This window comes from Pteronotus mesoamericanus, unplaced genomic scaffold (assembly GCF_021234165.1).
Source record: "Pteronotus mesoamericanus isolate MK-2021 breed Mesoamerican mustached bat unplaced genomic scaffold, CSHL_Meso_final contig_68, whole genome shotgun sequence".
Classification (NCBI taxonomy): domain Eukaryota; kingdom Metazoa; phylum Chordata; class Mammalia; order Chiroptera; family Mormoopidae; genus Pteronotus; species Pteronotus mesoamericanus.
The window spans coordinates 29,483,776-29,511,592 of NW_026555234.1; the positions used below are offsets into that span (position 1 = coordinate 29,483,776).

The following is a 27,817-nucleotide window of genomic DNA, read 5'->3' on the forward strand; positions in this document are numbered from 1 at the left end:
CATGAGGAACTTACTACAAACTATATAAGCATGAAAAAGGACATAGAAACTATCAATAAGAGGCAAGAGGAAATGAAGAATACAATTTCTGAATTGAAGAACACAGTAGAAGGAATCAAAAGCAGACTTGATGAAGCTGAGGATTGAATCAGCAAGCTGGAGGACAAGGTAGAAAAAAGCTCCCAAAAAGAGCAAGATAATGAAAAAAGACTCAAAAAGAATGAAGAGGCATTGAGGGAAATGCAGGACAACCTGAAACATAATAATATCCGTATAATAGGGATACCAGAAGAAGGACAGGATGAGAAAGGGATAGAGAACCTGTTTGAAAAAGTAATGATGGAAAACTTCCCTAATTGGAGGAGAGAAAAAGTCACACAAGTCCCAGAAGTACAGAGGGTCCCATTCAGGAGGAACCCAATGAGGCCCACTCCAAGACATATCACCATTAAAATGCCAAATATCAAAGACAAACAGAGAATCCTAAAGGCAGCAAGGGAGAAAGAGGTAGTAACATATAAGGGAACCCCAATACGGCTAGCAGCTGACTTCTCAACAGAAACTGCAAGCCAGAAGGGAGTGGCAAGAAATATTCCAAGTCATGAAAAGCAAAGGCCTGCAACCAAGACTGCTCTACCCAGCAAGGCTCTCAATTAAAATGGAAGGTGAAATAAGGAGTTTCCCAGACAAAAGAAGGCTAAAAGAATACACCTCCACCAAACCAGCACTGCACAATATGCTAAAGGGACTGCATTAAGGTGAAGAAAAAGAGTCTATGAATACCCAGTTCCTTTCACAGATGCCAATACCTGGTATTACCAATATTTTTTAATACGTATTAATCTGATTGTGACAAAGATGTGTTATTTTAATTGTTCCTTTATTATTTGTTGAAGCTAAACCTATTTCTGTATATTTTGTACCTATTTCTATTATTTTTAAAAAGCTTTATATGAGTTTTTGGTATTCTTTATCCATTTTTTGATTAAATGTTTGTAGAATTTTTTTCCCTAAAAAAACCCGCAAAAACCATTAACCCTGTTTTAGATGTGTGGCAAATACTTTTCTATGCATTACTTGTCCTTTAACTTTTTTTATATGTATATTACTGTACAGTCTTAAATGTTTAATATAGTCATATTGTCAATATTTTACTTTATAGCTTCTGAGTTGGAATATTTTACTTTAGGCTAAGAAAAATATTAGTTTTTATTTTCTCCTAAAATTCCTAAGATTTTATATACTGATTTTTACCTGAATATTTGTTGTATAATGTGTGAAATAGGGCTCTATATTTGTTTTATTTCAAGTAATAGTGGTCCATGCACCTTATTTGTTGAAAAAGCCTTATTTTACCCATTGATTTGAATTATCAACTTAATCATATATTACATCGTTAGACAGATATATACGTTGGTCTCTAGAATGCTCATTATATTTCATTGATCTACTTGGTTATTTCTGTGTTCGTGTCATGTTGGTTTAATTGCTGAGACTTTATAATGGTTTTAAATTTTTTTAATATTTCATAATTAACTTTGACATTTAAAAAAATAAAATCAATCTACATTTAAGAAAGAGAGAAAGAAAAGAAAAGAAATGGAACTCCTACATTTTGCAACACGGATGGAACTGGAGAATATTAAGCTAAGTGAAATAAGCCAGTTGATGAAAGACAAATACCATATGATCTCACCTATAAGTGGAATCTATTCAACAAAATAAACCACAGGCATGGAAACATGGAGCAGACTGAAAGTGACCAGAGGGGATGGGGAAATAGGACAATGGTGGAAAGAAGGGGAAGGGACTAGACCAAGAACATGTATGAATGACCCATGGACAAGGACAACAGAGTGGGGACTGACCGTGGAAGAGGGGTGGGGGTGGGATGGGGGGAGGAGGGTAAAGGGGGAAAAATTGAGACAACGCTAATAGAATAAACATGATATATTAATTCAAAAATTTAAAAAAATAAATAAAAGAATTGGATCAGTTTTTCAAAATGTGTTCTAGAAAGTAAAGCTCCTTATACTCTTACCAGGCCTTAAATTTTCATTGGACACTCAACAGGCAACGTGAGAGTATTAGCAACCTATAACTTCAGACTAATCGAAGATTTATCTGTCATCTTATTTTAGAGAGCATATTTCTGTGAAAGTCAGATATAAGACAGGTAAATTTTGATTGATGGGAAGCTGGGTGCCTGCTATCATATTAGGAGACACAGTTTTCTAGGACTTGTTATTCAAGCTCCATGTACATAAAAAAAGATTATACCATTTTATTTGTATTAACGGTTATTTAAAATAAGTACAATATGTACATTTCACTGAACATAAGTTGAGCAAGGCTAAAAGTTGTTACATTAAGTGTGTACCTACAACTACAACAAAACTGACATATGTTCTTAAACTTTCACACAGTTGTAACCGAAATTCAATTGCTGGATTTCACATTCTCAATAGGTTAACACAAATTACAGAACAAGAGATGAATAACATGAAAAGTGTCAAGACAACTTTTTGAATTTCAAATATGTGTACAGATAGAAAAGCGTACAAAAATACATGTATAAAACCTCAGGTAGTCTCTACGTGGAAAGCTGAGGCAGTCTGGGTTGCTGGTGGAGGTTAGCAGGGAATCCCACTTCTTCGAAAGGCATTTGGATGTTGCAGAAATGGGTGCCTGACTAATTAATTAAATTAGTTGCAGGTGATTTGTGTTTTGACGCTTTTTCGTGTGGAAAATACTTTAACCACTGATTACTTCAGAAATTGACGTGGGTAAAGTGGCCTAGTGCTTAAAAGCATCTTTAAAATTTTAATTGCCAATAAGAAGGAATGGCAACACCAGATATTAAACATCTTTCAAGGAAAATTACAAAATGTTATGCAAAGTTTTCCTATGTTTCAAGATACATTTCTGTACTTTATTGGTATGGACAAACTGGAAGATACTTGAGAGTAGGGTGCCATTTAATCTTTTTAATAGCATCTCTCCAGTGTAAAGCAAGCTCTCCTTTGGCAAACTATAATCTCAAATACATTGTTACACAGGCGGAACAAAATAAAAATATTTCCCATGGGTATTTTCCTAGTTGTGGAAATATCGGCCGGCCAAATGACATCCACTGAACAAACCCCAGCTACAGAAGAGGCTCTATGGAGACTTCCCCACCAAATTCCAACTTTTGTTTAAATTCAGAATGAGTGATCCTATAAGGTCAGAGCTAACACTGATGTCTAAAGAGCTTTGCATTCAATGTGTCTTGCTATTGCAACTGCTTACGGGGATGCTACCTGTCACGTCTGACTGTCTTTCACAAGTGCTCAAGATTTTGCGAACTTTAGAAGACTAATAGTAAATAATTTAAGCATGTACCTTATCTTGGCTCTTAATAAATCAAAAGCGAGTCATCAATGTTAATATTGAAAGTTGCCACTATGCTACTGTGCTTGAGAAACAGGAGCTGGCAAAGGTTAGTCAGCCCAAAACTCAATGTCCTTTCTGTGACTGGGAAGAGGGAGCTTTATAGCTTGTCACCCTAGTGCCTGCAATGGCCTACCTCTGCAGAGCCGATGATTTTGCACTACAGTCAAGGTGAGGCTGAGACCAACAAAGTCGGCTTTCTTCCTTTTTAAAAAAGACTTTCATTGAACTTGAAATAAGAGAAAAGTAAAGCTGAAAGAAACGCTGAATAACATTAGACCAACACAAACACGAAAATGTGCAACAGACTGCAAGCGTCCCTGTCCATGGGAAGTGCTGTCTTGTACAGCTCTGCAGCAAGCTCCCCATAGTCAAGGCCATTTCCTTTGAGTATCGCTGGCGAAGTCTTTGATCATCTTTGGAATTAGTTTAGGAGAAAGGTGTGAGTGTATATTTGTCTCTCAATCCATTCAAGGAAGTATGACACATTGCTATAAACTCCTGGCCCCAGGACTTTGGAAAAGCAGACGGAGCCCCATGAAGTTAAACCAAATAATGTCCACTGTCCTCCAGGCTGTTCACAAACAAGAGGTCCTCCGCTGTCACCCTGTAATGAATAGCAGTGGGTGTTAGTCACTGGTATTTCAGAGCCCTAATGATGTGCATGTTGTCCTGAGGGTACAATAAAGCCAAACCCAGCTTAACCAACTCTTCGGAAAATTTCGACAAAGCTTTTATTGCCAGCCCGTGGGGGGAACATGCTTTCTACTACATAAATAGGACTTCCAAATGGACAGTTTAAATGCATCTTTAAAAGGAGAGGGATGGCTTGAGAAAGGATTCTATTCCTTAATTCCATGAAGTCAGACCTTTTTAGTCATTTTCTGTGCTTATCAAAATACATCATAATTTTTTTAAAAAAAATTAGCGTGTCAGAATCAATTCTTATAATCTCATTCTTTAACTTTGATCCGTTTTATAAATGTAGAAAGTACCCAAAATAGAACACAGATATTTTTTCCACAAAAAATACTAGAAAAATATTCTAAAATACCTTACTATTTTCAAGATTCTTGCTATGTGAATGAATGCATTAAATAAAACATACTCAGGGACCACCTAATATATTTCTCAATAGTTTTTAGGCCCTTTCCAATTAGTATTCTTGAATGGAAAATACCACTTAAGAATTATTTACCATAACATTTTATTTATTTATAACTTACCTTTTATTTCATGCATGTGCATAGAGATGTTCTTTCTTGATATTTAAGTTTTATTTGAATTTTATGCGGTTCTTTGGCCACACATAACCTTAAGACACTATGACTTTATAAAGTTTATATTTTGCTCCATGTGAAAAGATCAGAGTAGGTTAGAGGGCATATCTGCAGTGGCTCAACAGAGAAGGACTGGTACCTTAGAAAACAGGGGAGTAACTATGGTAGAAATTTACAAATTCTCCTTGCCCTGCAGAGTTTCCAACTTGGAGATATAGCTACAGTCATTCACACTTGGAAACGTTGAAGAACAATCATAATCATGTTTACTGATATTTTTCTGAACACGTTCCCTGTATTACCTCATTTACCCCTCACAAAATCCTTAGGAGCTGATAATAATAATAATTACTATAATTATATTTATTTTAGAGATAATAAAAATGAATCATGACACGTTTATAGCTTGTTGATTGGCAAGGTTATGATTAAACTCAGGCAGCCTAGCAGCAGTACTGCAACCCTATAACTACAGGCTACCTTGCTTCTTAGAAATGTGAGTGAATATGACTGAGGTTGAAGCAAAATTGAATGTTTGTTTGTGCCGGATGTTTTTGTGGAGGCAGCAACCCTTACATTCGTAAATTGCCAATGCCATGGCCTAAGTAATGAGCGTAGACCTTGCAAGGGGTTGAATAAATTATTCTGCAGAAAAGCCTAATTGAAAAATTTTAAGCAAAATTTACTGGAAACATTTTTATTAGACATAATCCACAAATTTTTTAAATCTCTCCTTACATAAAAGAAATAGAGATGCTGACTTATTTAGGCCGAGCTATTTATTATGCCAGAGAGTGACTAAAATGGAACACGTTTACAAGTTTGTTCTACACTGCCAGGTCAGAAATTTAGCCTGATAATTATTTAGCATCCACTCTTTGCAAGGTTCTGTGGTAAGGTCCACACTGAGGAGGGCACAATTTTTGGTCACCGAGGGGCAAAAGTCTCCTTTGGCAACAAGAATACCTTGACATGAAAGCAAAATCTAAGGATTATAAATAAAGGCATCTTGAAAGGAACTAATGATTACTTCCAGCTGGAGAGGAACACAAAGTGCCTTGCTAACATGTGGGTTTGGAGTGGGCTTAGCGAGGCAGTGGACATTTGTAAGGTAGAAAACAAGAGGTGAAAAGCAGCTCTTTCATACGAAAAGGAGAATACAGATAAGGCATAATTTGCCTCTTTTCCTCTCAGTCATATAGAACATTAAGCCAAGTTAATGTTTGGTTTCAGTATTGACCCTGATGATTTCTAGACCTTAACAGAGGGACCCACAGCTTCCAATGTGCACTGTTAATAAATCATAAAGGTAATGAAGGGTTCTGAGGAACAGTCTTGCTCCAGACCTAGTAAAATGTAGCTCTTGTTTGTTTTGTGTTTTGTTTTGTTTTCTACCTGGAGCTGTGTAGGAGAACTGCTGGCATGCATTTAAGATACCCACAGGGCTGAGTTCCCACTATGAGAGAAGTTGGCATGACTTGGTACCCATTAGACATCATGATAGGAGTATGCCCGTGCCTGTGTCTGTGCACAGCCTTCAGTTCTCTTTCATGAATCACCCTCCTGCCCCTCCTCTGGCAGTGACCAAGAGAGGAAGAGGCACCCCTTTTTTGTAGACCTCCAAATCATGCTGGAGAAATGGACTCACATTAATCATCGCTACTAGGAGAGTATAGTGGCCCAGCACAGGGGCCCTGAAGCCAGACTGCCTGGGTTCATACCTTACTCTACCACCTTTCGCACTGGACGATATTAGGTAAATAACTTAACCTCTCTGGTCCCTTCTTTTCTTGATCTGTAAACTAGGAAAAGCAATGATACTGCCATAGCAGGTAATTGTAAGGATTAAATTAGTTACTATAAAACATTTGGAAGACATCCTGCAACACAGTAAGTACAAAATGATAGATGTTAATATTTGCATAGTCACTCTTCCTTGAGTGGATATGCCAGACATCACACACGGATATGTGAAAGACAGGGCCTTCACATATATTAATTCAGCTAGTCCTCAAAACACCCTGCAAATTAGAGACTCAGTCTCATTTTACTCATGAAAACAAAACTTTCTGGAAAGGTTAGACAACTTCTCCAGGTCATATTGTTCTTACTGGTAGAAGAGGGATCCAACCCAAATCTTTCAGGCTGCAAATGCTATGTCCCAAGCCCCACACCATTCTGCCTCCAAACAGACTTTCTGTTTTTGGCACGGGAAGACAAACCCAGAACGCTTGTTTGGAAGGCAGGGATTCCTCCACCACTGCCCACCTCCGCTGAATGACCCGTGGCCAAGGTGACCTCAGTGAATCTCCAAGGGACCTGGCTGTCTGCCTCCCTCTTTCCCCAGACAATTGTCTAAGGAATCACCACGGGGTCATTTCCAGTTCCCTGATTTGCCCACTCTGAAACAGGACGGTCAGAAATGTCATTTTGTTATGTTAGGTTATGGTAATAGCATTGCTGAATCTTTCCTTCAATTCACAAGTGAGCGTATGGTGGCGGGGGGGCAGGCGGTGCAATTGGATCTACCCCAAAGCAGTGATGTAACAAGGGTACTTCATAGCCCTAACATGGAACTACTGTCCCCATCTACTATTAGCTTCTTTGAGCACTTGCCCTTTTTCATCTTTATCTGGGAGACAGTCTAGTTTAATGTTCAATGGATATTTATTAAGTAAAAATAAAAATGCTTCCCTGAATTGCTTAGCCATCATGCTCTACGAACTGTTGTGACCAGGAATCCTGAGTGTCTGAAGGTCATGTTCAGTGGCATTTGAAGACACATTGACAATCAAGTGCAGGCCAGTGTGATCACCTCCTGACACAGAGCTGGTTCTGTCCCACCCCCTGGAAGCTGGGGTGTTGTGTGTGCTCTAATGCCTTCACCCTGATGGCTAAAAACTTCCTTTGGGGTCCGCCTGCTTCCTGGGGCAGCCTGGTTGGAACCATGGTTACTGCTAGCTCCTCTTAGGAACTCGTTTGTCTTGGCCACTAAAATGGTCCAATGAGACGGACCAGAACAGCTACTTTCCCTCCCGTTGCTGACGCAGGTGCTGTTTGCCATGCAGTGGACAAGAATGCTGAAGGCCAACTGAGCGAGTGAAGGGCACAGAGGTAGTATTGGGGGGGAAGGCACAGGCGGAATAAGCACCTGTTAACAAATGATTTTCCAAAAATCTTCCCAAAGGGCCACATGTGAATAATAATGAGTTTATATGGACCCATCAAGGTTATTGCTGAACTGAATCACCTCAGTCATCAGAACACAACCTACCATGCACGAGTCGACTGTGCCAGACTCGTAGCCAGCACAGATCATCCGCGTGGTGATGGTCTTCATGTCAAAGTAGGACTGGCACTGCTCCAGGGAAATGACACGGACTTCTCCCTCCTGCAGCTTGAAAGGCACTGGGCATTGGGAAAAAGAAGAAATAAAATACGCAAGAGGATAAATGGGTCAAAATTGAGGCCAGTCATATGTGAAATGATTACATTTTTATACCCCCAAAACCATATTCTTTACTTCATATGTCACTTCAAAGACAAGGCTTGTTTGGAATCAGAGTTTTCTAACTAGAATTGTTGACGGCAATCATGTAGTCAAACCCCTTTATTTCATTGAGAAAAGTGAGGCACAGAGTGGTTAAGGAACTTGATTAGGTAACATGGCTCATGCTTTTCCTCTCTTATTATACAGGCTGCAGTAAAAACAGCAGCCAACACAATGAAATGGAAATGAATGACGCCACAGCTCTGCCCCAGATAGGAGGCAGCCAGCTCAGTGTCGGCTCGGCACGTCAGTCCTGCTCTGCTATGGCACATGCACTTGTGCGTTCCAGCAGGACAAGATCTGTCCTCTTCTTGGTTTAAAGGATGTGTCTCACCAAGGGCTGCAGTGGCCATTATTTGAGGTAAGAACTTTTAATACTAGAGGATATGACAGAGAGATATTGAAAGGGACAACATCATCCCTTAGGGTCAGAGGGGAATATGTGAATTCACCATTTGCTTTAAAGTTCTTGAAGAATAGCAACAGACTTGAATCTTCAGTTGTTTTGCCACTCTACAAATTGCATACCCTGCTCTCCTCTTGGATAGTGATAGTGAAGCAGTGTATATGAGCAGGGTACCTTATTGGGAGGAAAGATCATGCTTGGAAAAATCAACGTGATGTGGACAGTGAAAGCTTCACAAGTTGTTGGAAGAATGCTAATGAGAACAACCGCTAACACATACTGGGTACCAGCAGTAGGCCAGGCCCCTGCCCTCGCCATTCTTCAGGCCTACAGTCTTTAATCTTTACAATAATCCTACAAATTAGACCATTGCTATTATATTTTCCACTGTATAGTAAGCTAGAAAGAGGTACAGTCAGGATCAGTCAGATCTTTCTCACCGAATTAGACCCTCACTCTTCTCGCTACACTGTTTTTGTGGTATGTGTGATATGTATGTTACAGGCTGGCTCTCAGTGTGATGTGGATATTGTGGGAACAATACAAGAAGAGGCAATACAAAGTATATTCTGCCCTTATCCCATGTTGCAATACTAATTATAGCTTTTAAAACCCAACATGTGCAGGAAGGGTGACACGCGTCTCACATTGCCTTTGAGGTTCTTATGGGTGCACTTGTCAGAAGTCATTGACTTACATCTGTCTATTGAATTTTTCTTTATGTCCTCAGCTGACCAGATAGAAAGAAAACTCAACTTAATTCAAAACTTATTTGACTAAATTTAAAAAATTTTCCTTCAAATTATGGCAGTTGCTAAGGTGAATAACGGGACATCAATATGCATCACTGTTCCCGAGAGCCATGGCCATACCCTTGATATGGAGTGGCCTTTAAGTGAAAATATCTCATGGGTTTCTTATTCTAAACTTTAAGAGGTCAACCAAAATGAGTCCATTTAGGGCCTGAGAGGATGTAGTAAAAATTTAAATTTCTATGTTTTATATGGTCAAGTCATCTAGGGAGCCAAATTATTTTAATCCATTTAAATAGGCAAAAAGCAAATCTTTTTTTCCCCCAAGGACTTACAGGTTGTGTTACAAAAGTCGACAAGACCAATCATAACACAGGGTTGGAAATGTGAATGTGCAGCTTGGCTGCAGGAATGGAAGTGCCTAATGCTCGAGAGAGGCGCCCAGTGCGTTTGCCTGCAGAGGGTGCAAATCATCTGTGGAGATGGTTCACGCAGGGATGACCGACAGGTCTCATCTCACATGGCGGCTCCAAAACATGGTTCTGGCTCCCTGGAGAAAGGTTCTGAGGTGTGGACAAGCATTTTTGAGGTTGCCTCTGAGCAGGTGTAAGTGCCTTATTGACATCTGTTATTTGCATGGAAGGGCGAGTGTGACACACTCTTAGTATTCACCATTTGTGTCTGTACTTTTAGAAGTGACATGGGGAATTATTGCCAAAGGCTGGGAAGAAACTCAAGGAGTTTTGGCTACAAGCTGAAAGGCAAGGGCTGCTGACAATCCTGGCTTACTTTTGTTGCCCATGTGCCCCCAGCCTGTGATGTAGCAGTACGTGTCAGGTTCTAACGACTGCTCCGTGCTGGGTAGGCAGACCGGCCGCACGTAGCTGGTCTCATTGATGTCTTCACTTAGCTCCACTACGCTGATGTCATAGTCCACCACTGCCCGACTGTAGCGCGGGTGCAGGATGATGGTCCTCACGAGGCGCGTCTGCATGAATGTCGAGGGGTGGTCTAGATTGTTGATGCCAAACACCACCTTCCAAACCGCGGCGTTCTCTCTCCTAAAATAACAATTCAAGAGCTATTGGCATCTTCAATTCTCCAGTGAGAAAACTCAGCTCCATTTGAGCAAAGATAGATAAGAAAGCCAAGGACTGGACCTTTGTTTTAGCTTGGGTTGGTATAACAAATGGCGGTAGCCTGGTAGCTTGAAGTTCAAGTATCTATTTCTCATAGTTCTGGAGGCCAGAATTCCAAGATCAGGATGCTACCTGATCAATCTGGTGAAGACCCTTTTCCTGGGTTAGTTGCCTGTCTTTTTGTTATATCCTCAAATGATGAAAAGAGAGCAAGCTTCCTTCCTTTTCTTATAAGGGCACTAATCCCATCGAGGAGGGGGTTCTACTTTCATAATCCAATTTACTTCCCAATGGCCCCACCTCCTAAAACCATTCTCTTGGGGGTTAGAGCTTCAACATATGAATTTGAGGGGGGATGTAAACCTATAGTTCATAAGACATCTGGAGCACTAAAATATTTAGTAGCCTATAAATGGAGAAAATAGAAAATAAAAATAAAAGGGTAGATCAGTGAAATAAGAGGAAAACAAGACATTTTTTGTTATTCTCAAAGAAAAATTTTTAAAAAGTATTTCAAGAAGGATGTAGTAACAAAATACTGGGGAGGATTCCAGTGAGTCAGAAGCTGAAAATTCCCCACTGGATATGGCAAGATGGACTTTGCCATACCCATTAAAGACTTTGAGCCCTGGATGGTGTGGCTCAGTTGGTTGAGCATCATCCTATAAACTGAAAGGTTGCAGGTTTGATTCCCAGTCAGGGCATATGCCTGGGTTATGGGTTCCATCTTAGTCAGGGCATGTGCAAGAGGCAACCCACTAATGTTTCTCTCTCACATTGATGTTTCTCTCCCTCACTTTCTCCCTTCCTTCCCCTCTCTCTGGAATCAATTAAAAAAATTTTAAAAAGACAATGATAACTGACATTTCTTGTAGTGGTGTTAATGGGAGCACATTGAAAGTAGGCTGCGGAGAAAATGAGGGGTGGGAATGTGAAGGCAGTGACTGCTGGAAACTGTTTCAGGACTTTGTGAACAGTAGCTGACAAGGAGCAGTAGTTGAAGAGGGATAAGGAGAAGGAGGTTTAAGTTATGACATTAAAGCATGCTTGCTGAAGGGAATGATCCATCAAGAAAAAGAAACTGATGATGCAAAGTAGGATTTAATGAGTAAAGTCAATGAAAAGATAAAAGAGGATATAGTTGTCTTTAAGTAAGATCAAGGACAAGCTCTAGGGAAAGCAGGAGATGCAGCCACAGATACAAGTAATTTGTTGGAACTGGGGTGAGGGTTAAAGATAGGAGGGTGTCTATCTTCTCCATGAAGTATGAGGTGAAATCAGTGGTGAGTAAAAGAGAAAAGAGATGTCAAATACTTGTCTCTGATGGTAGAAAAGTGTCTTTACTGTGAAAATATAGTGGAAGTGTCCCATATTATTAGATGCTCACTTGAGACTCATGATCCTACATTTGACACGAGCTTAGTTAGCAGTCGGGTGTGTGATATTCTTCAGCAATGGTCAGCTGCTCAGGGGCAGGTGCAGAGTACATGGACAGGTAGTCGCAAGACTATAAGAAACAAGTAACTATGAACATTGAAAAGAGAAGAACTCCCAGTTAAGGCAAACCCCAGAAACTCTGATTGGCCCATATTTTAGGCCAATGGCTGGCTAGGTCCTAGACTCAGATGTTTTCCACTGGAGAATGAAGGAAGACAGAGAATTCCTCCGTAAGGAGGTAGGACAGTGGTGAGGGTGGAGTCAGGTCAGAGTCACCAAGGGCCCTTTACCACCACACTGGCTTGCTCTCAAGTGACGCTAAAAAACAGCACTCCAGGGGAGGTATGGATACAAAATGGAGAACTCCTGTTTTTGTGGAGATTATTACTGATAGGATGGGTCAAACCCCTCTAGTAGGTAACATGGAAAAAAACCCAAAAATCAAAAACCAACTGTGAGTGACTGGCATAGTTCCTAAGCACCTAGAAGATAAAAAAGCAATCATGAGGGCACAACATGGGTTCAGTTCAAAAAGTCAGACCAAATGTCTACTTCCTTTTTCCAAGTATCAAAAGACATTGCATCAGGACAGGTCTGCCTGGTATGTATGGCAGGAAGATCTAGGAAGAAAGAAGTTGAAGGTCCTCGTGAGAGGACTGACCAGGGCACTTGGTCAGCTGCAGAGAGAAGCAAGATGAGGAGACTGATGGATGGAGAGAATGAGGAAAGAAGTGCAGACAAGCAACAAAAGTCTGGTGAGAGAAACCAAGACAAGGGTGATCTGGCAGCATCAGGGACTAGGGTCATATAGTACGATGATAGTGTTTTATACAGACTTCCAGGAGAGAAATTAGATGCTGCTGACAATTACTAGTTGTGTGCCAGCCTAGGAAATTCATCCCTACGCCTTTCAGGGGCAGAAGAAGGCAGGAGAATTGTTTGTTAAATTACCCTGAAAGGCAAAATCTTTCTTCATTACAACTGCCGAAGCTGAATCGTCATGAGGGCATTCAGAGCTTGATCTGATCAGCTCGGTAGCTCATGTTTTTAATTTTCACTTGGGATTTATAAATACTTCTCCATGGAAGAGCAAAACAAATTTGTCTTTTTTTTTCCATCAATATAATTAAAAGAGACAGGCTTGAGAAGACCTACAGATGGTTCGCACTGGCTTTCCCAAAGTACGGGATCAGGATATGAAGTAAATCCCATTAATTACAGCAATTGTTGGCTCCAGTGGAGAATAAAGCTTATAATTAGAAGTTCTCAAAATGCTTGCAGGGCCACTGGAGAGACTGTAAACTCGAATCAGAGTTATTAGCACACATTCAAATGAAGGCTTGTTTGAAGTTGGGCAATTTCTAGTTTCTTATGGATAAGCCAGGCCCCGCTTGACAGTTCTATGGAGCTTAGTGTTCCATAAAATTTCACCAAGGCCTTTGATATCTTATCCATTTCCTTAATTATAAACACATATTTCTCCTCTATTGCAAGGCTTAGTCTAAACTTCACAGATCTGTCTGCGAAAGAGGAAACTTGGACACCACACATGGAAATGACAAAAGTGGGGTATGAATCTGGATTAACTAGCATGTGAAGAATATGTTTCCCTTGAAGAACTGTTGGATTCATTGAGGTAATCATCTTTTGATGAATGTACTCTTACTAGTATAATCTCCTGCTTATCATAGAGTTATAAATCAGACCTGGAAAAGACATCTGGGAACATTTGGCTTCTTCTGAAGCACTAACATTGCAGTGTATTTCCTGACATACTACACAGACCCACCAAATTATTTGGGGTCTTACACATTAAATGTTCTCCAAAGGAAGTACTGGTTTGATGTTTTGTATTTTATTTCCCCCCAAAAAGCAATCAAATAATCAGATATACACACTTCCATTTTCTAATCACTTAAACACATTACAGTCTAATTATTTGTTTAAGTGCCTGTATCCTCATTAGGTTACCACTCCAAGGAAGGAAATGTGCACTCATCTTTCTAACACCCAAGGAAACTAAATATCCATGCGAGGACTCTGTCCCGCAGTGAGAAGAGCACCAGTGGGTGAGCAGCTTTGTGTAAGAAGATGTATTACAGTATTGTTAAAATGGCAGCAACCTGGGACTGACCTGAATGTCCATCAGCTGGAGAATACTAGAAGAAAATATGGTAAATCTATACTGCAGAATATCATTCAGCTTTGGAAAAGAATGGACTAGAGCTATGTCTGTTGACCTGGAGGGACGTCGGTGATCTGCTGCTAAAGGAGAAAGCCACCTTGCAAACAAAAGTACAGAGTGTGATTCCCAGTCGTAAAAGGCAACAAGGACACCTTGGGGAAAATGTATTTGTTTGTGGCTGTGGAGGAACATTCTCCAGGCTGCAGGAGGGGTGACCGAGAGGGCGATGAGAGTAGAGGTAGGTGTGAGAGAAGACAAAAACAGTGCGAGCAAAATGCGAAAACACTCGTGCCATCATGCTAATCATTCTACACATGGTTTTAGTGACTTTTTTTTAAGAGTTGACCTTTATCAAGATCCTGCATATCGGTACCAGGCATGGTTCTCAAGGCTTTACAGGGGCTCACTTTGGCCTGCACCAGCCCTGGGAGGTAGGGACTGCTGTTTCCCTCACTTCACAGAGGAGGAAACTGTGGCCCGGAGACGTTAATGAATTAAGCCATGGTCACACGGTCAGTGGCAAAATTGAGAAAAAAATAATGATAGGCAATAGGCAAAAAAGAAGATAAAATAAAATTGCATTTTTTTCCTAGACATTAATTAACCTAGTCAAATGAAAATAATCAATTAGGTGATAGAACTGTGAGTTATTGTATTTTACATTTTTGCTACTGTTTAATATGACTTTTAAATAAAGTAAAATTATTAAAAATAGAACAAATAAAATAGGTGGTGTGATGGTTATTTAAAAAATATCCTCAGATCCTTTGACACTCCTCCCTCGGAGGAGGGCGTTTTCTGTCCCTTCCCTTTGGATCTGGGTGGGGCTTGGAGGGCTCTGACCAACCACAGAGCAGAGGCGGTGCTGTGGGAGCCAGGGTCACCAAAGGACGCAGCGTCCTCCTGGCTCCCTGCCTGGGAAGCTCGCTCCGCGGGACGCCGGGCACCCTGCTGTGAGTCCCGAGGGCAGAGGAGCTAAGGCGTGGACCTCACGACTGCCGGGCCTGAGGTGGCTGCAGCCCTCACGCCGGAGCCTTCCCGCGGAGGCCCAGGCGTTGCCGAGCAGGGACAGACGGCACCAGCTCTGTTCTTCCAGGTGTCTGATCCCCAGAATCTTCTATGAGCATAAAAAATGTTTAGGGTTTCCTTCTTTGTTGTTATTGTTTTATTTGGGTTGGGGTTTTTTTTTCCTCTTTTTCTTTTGCTCCTAACTTGTGTAACAGATAGATGCAGGCCTTCTGCAGTGGTGGGTGTCAACTTGGGGTCAGTGTCCCCTTAGTCTTACTTTTCTGCTCCCTTTAGGCATATTGTTGTGCTTAATTTTCTGTGCTATCATGGTTGGACTACAGTGCCAAAATATCTGATCAAACATTATTCTGCATTTTCCTGTGAAAATGTATTATCACCAAGAAATGGAAAAAGCCCAAGTGTCCATCAGCATATGAGTGAATAAAACAACTAAGGGACACTTACAAAATGGAATACAGTAGTATATCTGGAAAAAAGAAGAAAATTTTATCCTTTGCAACACCTTGGATGGACCTGGAGAACATGATGCTAGGTGAGATACGCCAGTCAGAGAAAGACAAATAGCATATGATTTCATTCATATGTGGAATCTAATGAACAAATGGAACTCACAAGCACAACAGAGACAGACTCATAGATGGCCGAATGGCAGCGATGGGTAGGGGGGCCCGGGGATGGAGGGATAGAGCAAAAAGGAAAAAGGACTCATGGACACGGACAACAATGTGGTGATTGCAGCGGCATAAGTGGTAATGAAGAAAAACACAATTAAAAAAAAGATTAACATTTAAATCAGTGGACTTTGAGTAAAGCAGATGACCCTCCAGTATGTCGGTGGGCCGCGTCTTATAAATCGCAGACCTTCATAAAACAAAGCTGGACCTCCCCTGAACAAGAAGAAATCCGGCTAGCCAACTGCCTTTGGACTTGGACAGCAGTTCTCCCCTGTCTTCTGGCAGCCCCCCTTAGATTTGCCAGAGGGGACTCACCAAGACTTCACAATCATGTGAGCCAATTTCTTAAAATAAATCTCTCTCTCGTTGGTCTGTTTCTCTGGAGACCCCTGATACACATCGCACATTTAAGTCTGCTTCCAAATTCCTCACCAGTTCCTCTAGCACCGTAACCTCACTGTATAGTATCCTCTTGAGTAAATCACCTTGTCTAACTTCAGATGTATTTGATGTATTGAAAAAGGCTAGAAAAGAGACTAATGCTGGCTGGAGAGTCAGTCTGCTAAACTTCTTCCTATTCTTCCCTCTTTAGGATATAAATCATAAGCAAGATACATCCACTGCCAATAAATGAGCAGCACATATGCAGGCTGACAACGCCAAGGGGAGAAAAGTCTAAGCAGAAAAAAAGGCCCAGGAAGTAGTGGGTTGGCCAAAAAGTCCATTATGTTTTTTTCTGTAAAATGGCTCTAGTAGCACTTAGTTGTCTTTAACTTGTTTTGCTAGACTGTATTGTGACAGCTGTCATATCAGTGTGCGTTTAAAAAAAACTTAAATTGGTGAATTTGGGGGTAGCCATTTTAATGGTGAAGATGGAAGAAAATATACAACATTTTCAGTATATTATGCTTTATTATTTCAAGAAAGGTAGAAACACACCTGAAATGCAAAAAAAAAAAAGAGATATTTGTGCAGTGTATGGAGAAAGTGCTGTGACTTATCAAACATGTCAAAAGTGATTTGCGAAGTTTCTTGGTACTATTGATATTTTGGCCAAATAATCCTTTGCTGTGGGGCTGTCTTATGCATTGGAAGATGGTTAGCAGCATCCCGGCCTCTACCCACTAGAAGCCAATAGTGGGAGATAGCTGACATACTCAAAATGTCCAAATCAATAAAGTTATTGCTGAAAATGAAAAATATGTCCTTTATTTTATGGAAAAAGATGTAGCAGACTTTTTCACCAACCCAATAGATCATGGTGGATTTTGCACTGAGCTGGCTTCGGAGAATTACATGCCACTGAGAATTCCCACATGACAAAATGATCAGATCCAAGCAAAGCAAGAAAGAAAAGGTGCAGCTCACCCCTCGAAGCAGTGGGCGACTGTCAGAACCCACTTCTTGGCAATGAGCACACAGCCACAGATGTGCCCACTGGGCTCACTCTGCAGGGAACACTGCCAGGGCCACCTTCCGGGGCGACTCGTCCGACCCCCGAGGATCCTCTTGTTCATTCGGGCAGCAGGGCGGCGCCCACAGTCTACCAAAGACCAAGAAAGACATGTGTGACTCACCCCCAGACCCAACGTGGCTCTTTGCTGTCGTGTGCAAGTGATCATTTTTTCTGAGCCAACCTCCGTTAACTGAAGTTCATATCCCATCGGGACACCACTCATTCTCTCACCTTGTTTAGTGCACAGAAGGGAAATCTTACTTCTGCTGTGACAGGACTGCCTAGGATTGGAAACATGAAATGGTATAGCATTAAGTTACATATTCATAGTTCACTTCAAACACTACCAGTGGAAAGCAAGACATCAACTCTTACCTGAGGTCCGTTCTCAAGGCAGGGCTATTGTCAGAACCACCTTGGGGGTGAGGGTATATAAGGGTCTTTTCTTAGTTTACTTAGTATCATAATATATTTTCACATTTGTGAAAAGAGAAGCTATTGTTAGCAAAGTTCCACACTGTCATCTTGGCTGGTGGAACCACCCAAAGTATGAACTCAAACCATGATTTTCAAAGTAGGGGGAAGAAAAAGGCGGGAACTGGGTCACTTCTTAGAATCTACGGTGAGGGGGAACTATGTCGGATTTTTATGCTCATGGAGAGGTATGTATGTCCAAAAAAAGTTGAGAAATAGCTTTAAAGAAATAAAATATTACTTTAAAAAGTGAGAGAATGGATAAAAATACAATATTTAAATTGGAAAAGAATGTCGCCAAGACCTTTGGTATCAAAGTATGGAACCATGGTCAGCTGGCTGACAGGAAGAAGGGGGGATTCATTTATGCCAAGGAGCTATGAAGGGCAGGGTCAGAACTAAGGGGTGGGATTTATAGGAAGTGTGCGTTCAGGAAAGGAAGAACTTTCTAAACATTGGAGTTAACCTTGGAAAGCAAGAACATGGGCCATATTTAAGCATCTACCAAGGTGGCAAAACCAGAGAATTCGGTTTAGTTTTAATAACAAAGCTCTTTTCCAGCCATGAAGCATTTATTCCCAGTGTAAATTTAAAAGACAAAAAATATGTTGGGACTGTCAAATATACTGCGATGTGCTAAGAATCTTAGACTTCTCAGGAAAATAATACATATCCATATCCATATATATATTTCTATCCCTACACATAACATTTCTACATGCCTTTTTAAAGATTTACTGTATATTAATTTCTTGCTAAATCTGCATGAGGATCTGTGTAATTATTTGCATATAACAAATTATATAATAGAGAAAAAGCACATTTCCTTTTTGCCTTCTCACAACTTGAAGTTGTAACTTTTTTCTTTCTCTTTCTCTCCCGCACCCCTTAATTTCTTTGTAGCACTTCCAAATCTGAAATTCACTTTGTTTACTAGCTTATAGTCTCTCTGCCCCCTCACAAAATGCATGTTCCTTGAGATCAGGGTCCTTGTCCCCCTATTTCACTTCCACATCCCCTCAGAGCTTAGCACTGAACTTCGCATGGAAGAAATACTCAATAATTCATTGGTATTTGTTAGATACAAAATCATAGCTTGTAGGACTAGGAAAAGACACCAAAGAGATCCATTTCAACTATTTATTTTATAGAAGACTCTGGTTATATAAGACCACATTTCTAGCTAGTAAGCCAGGACTAGAGCCAGTTGTACCAACTCCCAATTTAGAATGAGATATTTTATTCACTGATTTGAACCAAATGAGCTTTTTCTGGCACTCCCAGTTTGGGGGAACAAATCTCTTTATTGAAAGATTCAGGTCATTGTTCTGAAGAAAGTACTCCAGTTGACAAATATTCAGAAATTTGGTTGCAGAGTTTGGTCTATGGGGGAAATGTCAAGACATTTTAAAAGAAAAATGGCCCACTTTGAGTTTTCTTCTTTGGCCTTCTTAAAAAGTGGCTTCTCTAGGGCTTTATAAAAACTTTGGAGTCAGATAAACCTGGTTTGAGTTGAGAGCCTATCCCTTACCATCTGTGGGTGTTGAGTTTTGAGCAAATTATTTATATATTCCCTGGCTATGTCCCTACAATGTAATAAATACAAAATAAACATTAATTCCTTCCATTTGTCTTTCTCCTATAGACAAGGGAGGCAGCCTTGTTTAAGAGGACATTATTTTTTAGAGAACATTGTCCACAGGTGTACTTTCAAGGCTACTTGATTCTCATTCCATTTCATGTCAATTTTTTTTCAGACCCTCCAAATTTTATCAGTTGTCATTACTTTAATTCTCTCTTTTACATATTTATATGTAGGTCATTAGGAAGTGCAAACATGAGAATTTATTTCAAATAGGAAGTGAAAAACTTCAAGATTAGAACCCAAGTTCTTCCTCCTTCACCGTGACAGTTTCTGTAAGCATCATTAAAGAAAAACATCATCAGACAAGAAGAAAAAAAAATCTATGTCTAGAAAGAAAAAAATAAAGCCAAACAATGTTGAAATACACAGGCCAGTAGCCATTTATGCTCTTTATGGATGGGACTGGTTTGGATTATCTCAGGTTAGAAACAGAAGAGGCCTGCAGGTGGATTCTCGCTCTACAACCTGCTCTACATCGCCTCTGTGGCATGTGTCTTACCCTTTTACCAGCAGTTCATGCAACGTGGTCCCATTGAGGATCTCCCAGTTCGAGGGTAACGTCAGCCACTCCTGATCTTGCCCCTGTTCCTGTATTAATTCAGTCACAGATGGTTCTCTAAAAAAGAGTAAATAAATGCCAGTTGAACAAAGCACAATGATCTTTGCCAGGCAATATCATTATTTGGCACTCATTCTCTTCCAAAAAGAAGCATTAAACTATCAATCAATGTTTCAAGAGGGGGATTTATATTTGAAATTCGGCGTGAAATGTGATCAGCAAGAGGGGAAGTTACTAAAAGAATACTGAAGCAAAAAAAAAACCCCAAATTATTACAGCTGTTTTAGTCATTCTCCTTGCTGACATGTATTTGAACTTTTGTGAGGTGGTAGAATTCTAACGTGTATGATGTAAAAATTCCAATATCTAAAAAACAAGAGCAACTTTAGGCAGGGGTCAAAAGTAAAATGCAATTTATCTGACTGATCTTTTTTCCTTCTCTTTTATTGCCCATTGTTATCCTGCAATGTAGCAATAACTTTAAATAAAAATAAATGATCATTTAGCATCTACTTAGACAGAATAAAATTGTAAATAGAAATTTTTCAACATACTGCAAAACCTTTATGCACTAAAAATTAGGGAAGACTCCGGAAAATGGAGACAAGTTAAACATTATTTTGTTCTTGACCTACATTCTCACACTTCTCCCACCAACACTCTCCTGAGAATGTCTCATTCAATCATTCAAAGAAAGATGGTTACACCGTACCCAAGATTTAAAACTTTAGGTTTCAAAAGTACTGAGGCTTTTCTGTAAAGTATCCTATTCTTCATGAAACAGTTGGTTTACTTAGGCAAGCCAAATTTGAAGAAAACCTTTTGGATTTTTATCCCCTGATTTAAAAACAAAAACAGTAGAAGAGATAAAGGAACTGGTTTTAGACAGAAGGAAGGGAAGCGCTTCTTCTGAATCTGGAAGGAAGCAGGAGAAAAGGAAGTGGGTGCTTTGTTGGAGTTGAAGAGGGAGAGAGAATTCAAGAGAATTCAAACCACATAAGCTCCACTCTTCCAGCAGGAGCTGAGCTCCTTGAATGAAGAGCGAGTAGCAGGGATGCACGATGAGGACACACGTGATATGTACATAGAAGTGTTCCCTGGTGGAATTTTTTTTAAAAGCACATCAGAGATAACTTGAAAGGATGGCAAGCAGCATTGAGGGCTCAAATGAACCTGAAAATCTTGAAGTTGTGGCAACATCGAGTATGCACGCTTAGTGACTTTCATGTTTGAATGTGAGGCGCCATTTTGTGCAAAAATAAAACGGGTGAGAGAGAGCACAAGAAAGGAAAAACGTTAGATCCAGTGGCATTGAAAGAAAATTGATAATTTCACACAATTATTAATCATTTAAAAACTGCTGTAATTGCATAATAGAAAAATAAAAAGAACAAAAGCCTCACCAAATCCTATTACTTTTAAAACAGGAAAAACCTTTTAAAGAGAACACTTGATGATAGAATAAGAGCCAAAGACTAAAAATAAAACAGTCCTTAGTAATGAATGACTTATAAATGACTTATACTCATTCGACTTTAAAACAAATGGCATACACCCTGACCACACTTTAAAAAAGAGTTGCAGAAGATTTAAACTTATTTAGAAATTTGGACGAACTGTTAGATTATTGAAGACTTCACCAAACCCACTGCAAAATGAGACTTTTTCTTTTCTTCCACCAAAGTGAGAGTCTGGCTTTCTACCAACCCCAGAAGCGCTGAGTGCGGAGGCACGGCAGGATGGGAAGTATAAAAGTCAGAGGCCTCACGTAACACTCACTCGTGGGGCTTCTCTGGATACTTGCATCCTGAGAATTCCTTTCTGCAACAGAACAACTGTAGCTGCCTGAATGCAAGTGTTTTGCTGGCAAAAAGCCAAAGGAAGATCAGCTTCAGGCTTGTTTAATCAGGTCATGCTGCAGGCAGGTATTCATAGAGCCACACGGGACTTACATAAGAAGGACAACTCAGCACAGGATTTACACTGACATTGCAAAGGATGCTTCAGTCCTTCAACTCGGAAGGCCTCCACTGTGCATTGCGCATGGGACGCTTTTACATTTCATTCCTTAGACTCCAGCTAGAAAGGCAATTTTGCCTGAATCTCTTAGTTACATCAAGTGGAAAAATCTAAGAAATTCATCATCAAGAAGAGGGGAGAATCATTATAAAAATTAGTTTTCCATGAAATCCTTAAACACTACCATGCTTCTCATGCACAAAAATAAATCTTTCCACTCTAAAAAGTCATCCTATTGCCCATTAAAAAAAAAAAAAAATCAGTGAATCCATATGGTTCTATTTCTGCCATCATACATTATCTGGACATCTGTGTGATTTTAATTTTTCTTGTTTTTTTTCTTTTAAGTAATTTTACAATTATAAAAGTCATACTTATACACAGATAAAATACACAATGACAAAATATTCTTTCCATCCCAGATATATGGAAAAAACCACTGAAAATAGTGTTTGAGTATCTTTGTCAAGCTTTTTCTATAATTAATGTATGTTATACTCTATTTTTAGTCTATACACATTGTTCTGTGTGGTGTTGATGATGTTTTCATTTAATGATTTGTCTTGGAATTCTTTCCATAACAGTAACATTTGTTAACTATTTTCAATATGCCAAGCACTAATAGACTAACTCATTTTATCTTATTTAATCTTCTAAACAATTTTGTGAAGTTTGCTTGATTATTATTCCCCATTTTGGAGATGGAAAAATTGAGGCACAGAGAATAGATAACTTGCCCAAGGTCACACAACAAGTAAAAGCTGGGGGGCTATCTGCTCCCTGGGGTCTGATGTCAGGTTACCACACTCAACCCCTTCAAAGCTACGTGGCTCGCCTTCATTAACAGCACATGCTGTGTTCTTTCTACAGCTGCATAGTGTTCCCTTATATGGATGTGCATTCATAACTTAACCAACCCACTACTGATGCGTATGTGGGTTGTTTCCAATTTCTGGCTATACTAACAAAAAAGCAGCAGTTAACACCCTTAGCCATTCACCTTTGCCTACACGCACTAGTATGATTTTAGAATGGTTCCTAGAAATAAAATTATTCAATCAAAATCGAAATATTTGACTAACTCTATGTACAGAGTCCAGGGGAAGTAATGCCTGCTTGAGTGTGGTTGGTAGGATAATAATATGGGCATAGTAATTTATAGTTTTAATTTGAACATATCACCTAAAATATCATAGGGTGTGCCTGAGTGTGAAATTGTTATGTTATAGAATTACATGCTTATGATTTTGTACTAAAAGATTTTTTAGTGACGGACTCTGTATTTCTCCTTCAAAGAGTAATGCCAATTTACATATTCACCAAGAATATGTGCGCCTGCATTTTTTAATTTGTATTACATGTATCAAATATAAATCATGCTATTAAAAGGGAAAGAACTCATGACACGGACAACAGTGTGGTGACTGTGGAAAGAGCGGGGAGGGAGGTGGTGGAAGAGGGCATGGGGAATAGAAATGACGGTGGGGAAAAAATTTTAAAAAATTTTTTAGAAAGAGGTATCCAGAACTTAAAAGCTGCTCAAATTTTGTGTGGCAGTTGGTAATTCATTTGACTTAACACCATTTTCCATATTATATCAAAGAGACAAATGAGAGAAACCCTGTTGAGTAGAGAGCAAAAAAATATTTTGCCAGCGCTTAAACATCAGAGTCATTATACCCAAAGAGAGTCTGTGCAGGGAATGTAGTCAGACCTAAATGCTTCTATTGTAGCCATGAACTCATATACAGAAAAGGAAATTTAAGTGACAATCTAATCCAATGCCCTCGTCTGACAGCCTGAGAAAACTAGGACACTGGTATAGACCCATCTCAAACACTTGTGGGCCTAGATCGAGAGTAAAAATGGAGGTCCACAGACCACATGGCTACATACTTAGATGTTACAAATCAAGTTAACAAGCTATTAAAGAAAATGTATTCTATCTTCCCATTTTGACAAACAAATTTCTTTAGGTTTATACATAGAATTCTTGGACTCCTTGGAAGAGTGGTTTTCAAACCTTAGCATTTATAGAGCTACCTGAAGGACCTGCTAGAATGAAGCCTGTTGGCCCAATCCCCAGTCTGCCTGCTTCAGCAGCTCTGAGATGCAGCCCAAAGTTGCCTTTCTAACAAGGTCCCGGGTGCTGCTGCTGCTGGTGGTCTGGGACCTCACTTTGAAAACCATGCTCTAGAACAGGACTCAGGCTCTATAGGTGGGCATAACGCCTTGGCTGACAAACTTCTTGCCCCCTAAGTAGTCCCCCTAAATCAGGGCTTCTCACCTTTGGCACTGCTGGCATTTTATACCAGACAGTTGTTTGCTGTGTGGGGCTGTCCTGTGCACTGCAGGATGTGTAGCCTGATCCCTGGCTTCTCAATCCCATTGGTCAAATATGATTCCAGGAACTCCTTTACAAGGGTGGGCTTACACAGCAGGGGCACGAGGCGGGAAGCTTGGCTGCCTGGGCTGTGCCTTTTGACTGACATACTGCACGCATGAGAGGCCACATAAACAGTGGCTGCCAGACTTGGATTATGAATTTGGGCCTGAGGAGCCACAAGGAGCCCTTCTTAGCAGGTACATTCTTTCTCAGGGAACGCAGTAATAAGGTTAATGTGTTATAAAGTATAGCAGACTAGTGGAGAGGGCTAGGAAATTGGGTGAGGGAGGGAGGCAGGGGCCAGATTATGCAGTCTTACATGCCAGAGTTAAGAAATTGGCTTTTGAGTCCAAACTGTGTGAATAATAAGAAAAGGCCAGGAGACTTGCTGTGTATATGTCATTGCCAACTATCAGTCCTATCTTGTAGGTGAAAGAAAGCCAAATTGCAGATTGCAAAGACAGCATGACGAACATATCAGATTAGAAGTTAAGTCATCACCAGGAATTTCCTAGTATAGGTCCAAAATGAAGCTTCCACCATATAAGGACTTCTAACAGAAGTAACACAGGCCTCTTTGGGCAATTCCTGATGGATGCTCAAGCAATAAATCACGTTCTTATCTTCCCAGGACCCATTCATATCCACATCTAATGACAATGCTATATTCATTATGATGGGGGAATCTGATGCTCCCAGAGACTTTCTGGGGATTAATTCTTCCCATTCCCAAATCTTCTTGCTCACAATGCTTTTGGCTAAAAGCTGGGTCTTGACAGTACTTATTTCTGGAGAACCCATGGAATTAAGGTGGTCCTTTAATTTCATAAGGATGGTTTAACTTAATTTTTTAAAATAGATGTGAATCAATTTTTCAATGATGAACTTTTTTTTTTTAACCATAAAATGAAATGTAAGAGGGTTTTTAACAATCTAATTAATTCAGGACCTCACATAGTTCCACTGCGGTTAATAACAGTGAATTTCTCTGCATCACTAAGAAGTTCCATTTAATTTCAACAATTATTCATTAACTCAACCAACAGTTTGAGATTTGGTTTGCTAACAAGTATCCAAATTCTTGCCAGAGCTTGCAGATAGTGATTACGTGGAAATGCTCTCAGGACAACTGATAGACTTGCCTTTCTTTGTGAAAGCCTCATACCCCATGGTCTCATGATAGAACTTTAAAAACATTTCCTCTTTCTTCAGGATGTAACACTTTTTCAAGAAAAGTATTATTGTTCCTCATCCCAGAATAGCACATAGCAGAAAACACTCCACCCACACGTTGGACTCCATGATTTGCTTCTCAACCAGGCAGTCATTTAACCAGCAAATTCTTGGAAACGGGTGGGAAATGAATTACCTATGCCCAACCTACATGTCTGCCAGAAAACTACAAAGCTTCTGTGGGAAAAAAAATAGCTCTTCATGAGTTTGTTTCAGCTGAGTTTTGCTTAGAGAATGCCAAGCAGCTAGTTGTTACTCTAAGTGACATTTCGAAAAGTAAAAAACCCTTGGATTGTGGTCCAGCATGATAAATTTCCCCTACCACCGCCTCCTCACTGCCATCTACTTAAAAATTGTGCAATGATCGGGTCACAGGGAGGTATTAAGACTTGCCACAGAACTCCCATGTAAAACAAAACCAAAAGGGATTTACGTGTAAGAGGCTGACTGGTCACACCAATTGGGTCATGTTTATTGCATAACTGGGCGCTGCAGAGGAAGGGTCTGCTCCTAGCACCCAAGATGCCCCTTGTGCGTGCTCAGATTTGCATCCTGGCTCTGTGTTTTCTGCGACCTAGCAAAGTTCCTAACCCCCTTAAATCTCAGTTTCCTCATGTGCAAAGTAGAAATCACAAGCCCACTTATCTTACAGGATTATGATGTGGATAAATTGAAATAATACATATCAAGTACCCAGAAAAGCCTGGCACATCATTAAGCTTAGTCATTATTATGGTGTATAACCTTTTCTGAAAAATAAGATGAAGAATAAAGAAATACAAATGACAATGGCGTTGTAGAATTAATAGAGAAATTATGTTGTGCTGATTTTTAAGTACCATGGGAAGTTCGAGGAAAGAAATGATCAAGGAGATGAGAAAGGCTTCAGAGAAGCCGTGGGGCTTGAGAGAGGCCCTAAAGGGTTGGGACAGAAACTGTAGGGAATGACACATCCATGGGCAGGGAGGCAAAGGCAGGATAAAAGGCAAACCAGCCAGAAAGCGAAGAAGCATAGGAAGGGATATGAATCTGCAGAATTACTAACTAGTTTATGGGGGGCCCACCAGATGGGGAAAACAGTACAACTTTTTTGGTTAAAAAAGTAATGAATGAAAGAAAAGAGTTGACAGTGAAGTATCGATTTCTGCCTTTGTCCATTAGGGCTTCTATAACAAATTACCATAGACTGGATGGCTTATTAAAAAAAACACAAATTTTATTTCCCACAGTTCCAGAGGCTGAGAAGTGCAAGATCAAAGTCCCAGCAGAGTTGGTGTCTGGTGAAGGCCCCCATCCTCATCCAGAGGTGGAAACAAAGCCCCAGGAGCTCTCTGGAATCTGTAAGGCACTCATCATATTCATGAAGCTCCACCTTTTTGACCTAACCACCTCCCAAAGTCTCACCTCCTAATTTCATCACACGGAGGATGAGGATTCAACATATGAACTATGGGGAGCAGGGAGCATTTGTACTATGGCATGTGGGGCTCTATTAGGAATTCAGCCATGGAACAGGAGTGCTTCCATGGAAATATGGAGGGACCAAACATCTCCTAGTGTCCCCACCAGCCTCTGGCTACATTTCTCAAGTGTTCTTTACTCACTTTTTTATTTCTTTCTTCTCACTATCTCTTAGGTTTTTGCCCCTGACACCACTGACACTGTTCATGCCAATGACATGCACAGTGCTAAAGCCAATAGCTGGTTTTCAGCCCTCATTTTACTTGACTTCTCAGCAGCATGTGGTACTACTGACCATTGCCTCTTCCTTGATACAATTTCTCCACGTGGATATCACCAGCTCTTAGCTCACAGGTTGCTCTTTTTTCATCTCCTTTGGCTTGCTACCTCCCTTCTCTCATCTTCTTAATGTTACGGCTCAGCCCTACATCATATTCTCTATCTGTACTCATTCTCTTGGTCATGTCACTCAGTCTCATAAATCTATATATCATCTGTATTCCAATGACTTCCAAATATATATCTTCAGCCAAGACCTCTCTAATAAACTCCAGGCTTGAGCCTTATAAGCATCTCCATTTGCATGTCTGATAGACATCCCAAACTTAGCATGTGTAGAACTGGTCTTTCCTCCCAAATATGCCCCATCCACAGCCTTCCCCATCCAGTTTATTTTTATCCCATCTTTCCAGTTGCTCCA

The 27,817-nt window shown here is 40.2% G+C and overlaps 1 protein-coding gene across 1 annotated transcript in view; it reads right to left on the reverse strand.

Moving 5' to 3' along the window:
• Positions 1–3,806: 3,806 nt before the first annotated feature.
• Positions 3,807–27,817, reverse strand: part of CORIN (corin, serine peptidase) — a 180,012-nt gene continuing 156,001 nt past the window's right edge. The window contains exons 17-22 of the mRNA XM_054582139.1: positions 19,959–20,075; positions 17,572–17,621; positions 17,253–17,427; positions 10,210–10,481; positions 7,987–8,120; positions 3,807–4,039 (exon numbers count right to left, since the gene is read on the reverse strand). Of these exons, the coding sequence (XP_054438114.1) occupies positions 3,857–4,039; positions 7,987–8,120; positions 10,210–10,481; positions 17,253–17,427; positions 17,572–17,621; positions 19,959–20,075 (931 nt within the window). The 3' untranslated portion in view covers positions 3,807–3,856. The remainder of the gene's footprint in view (positions 4,040–7,986; positions 8,121–10,209; positions 10,482–17,252; positions 17,428–17,571; positions 17,622–19,958; positions 20,076–27,817) is intronic.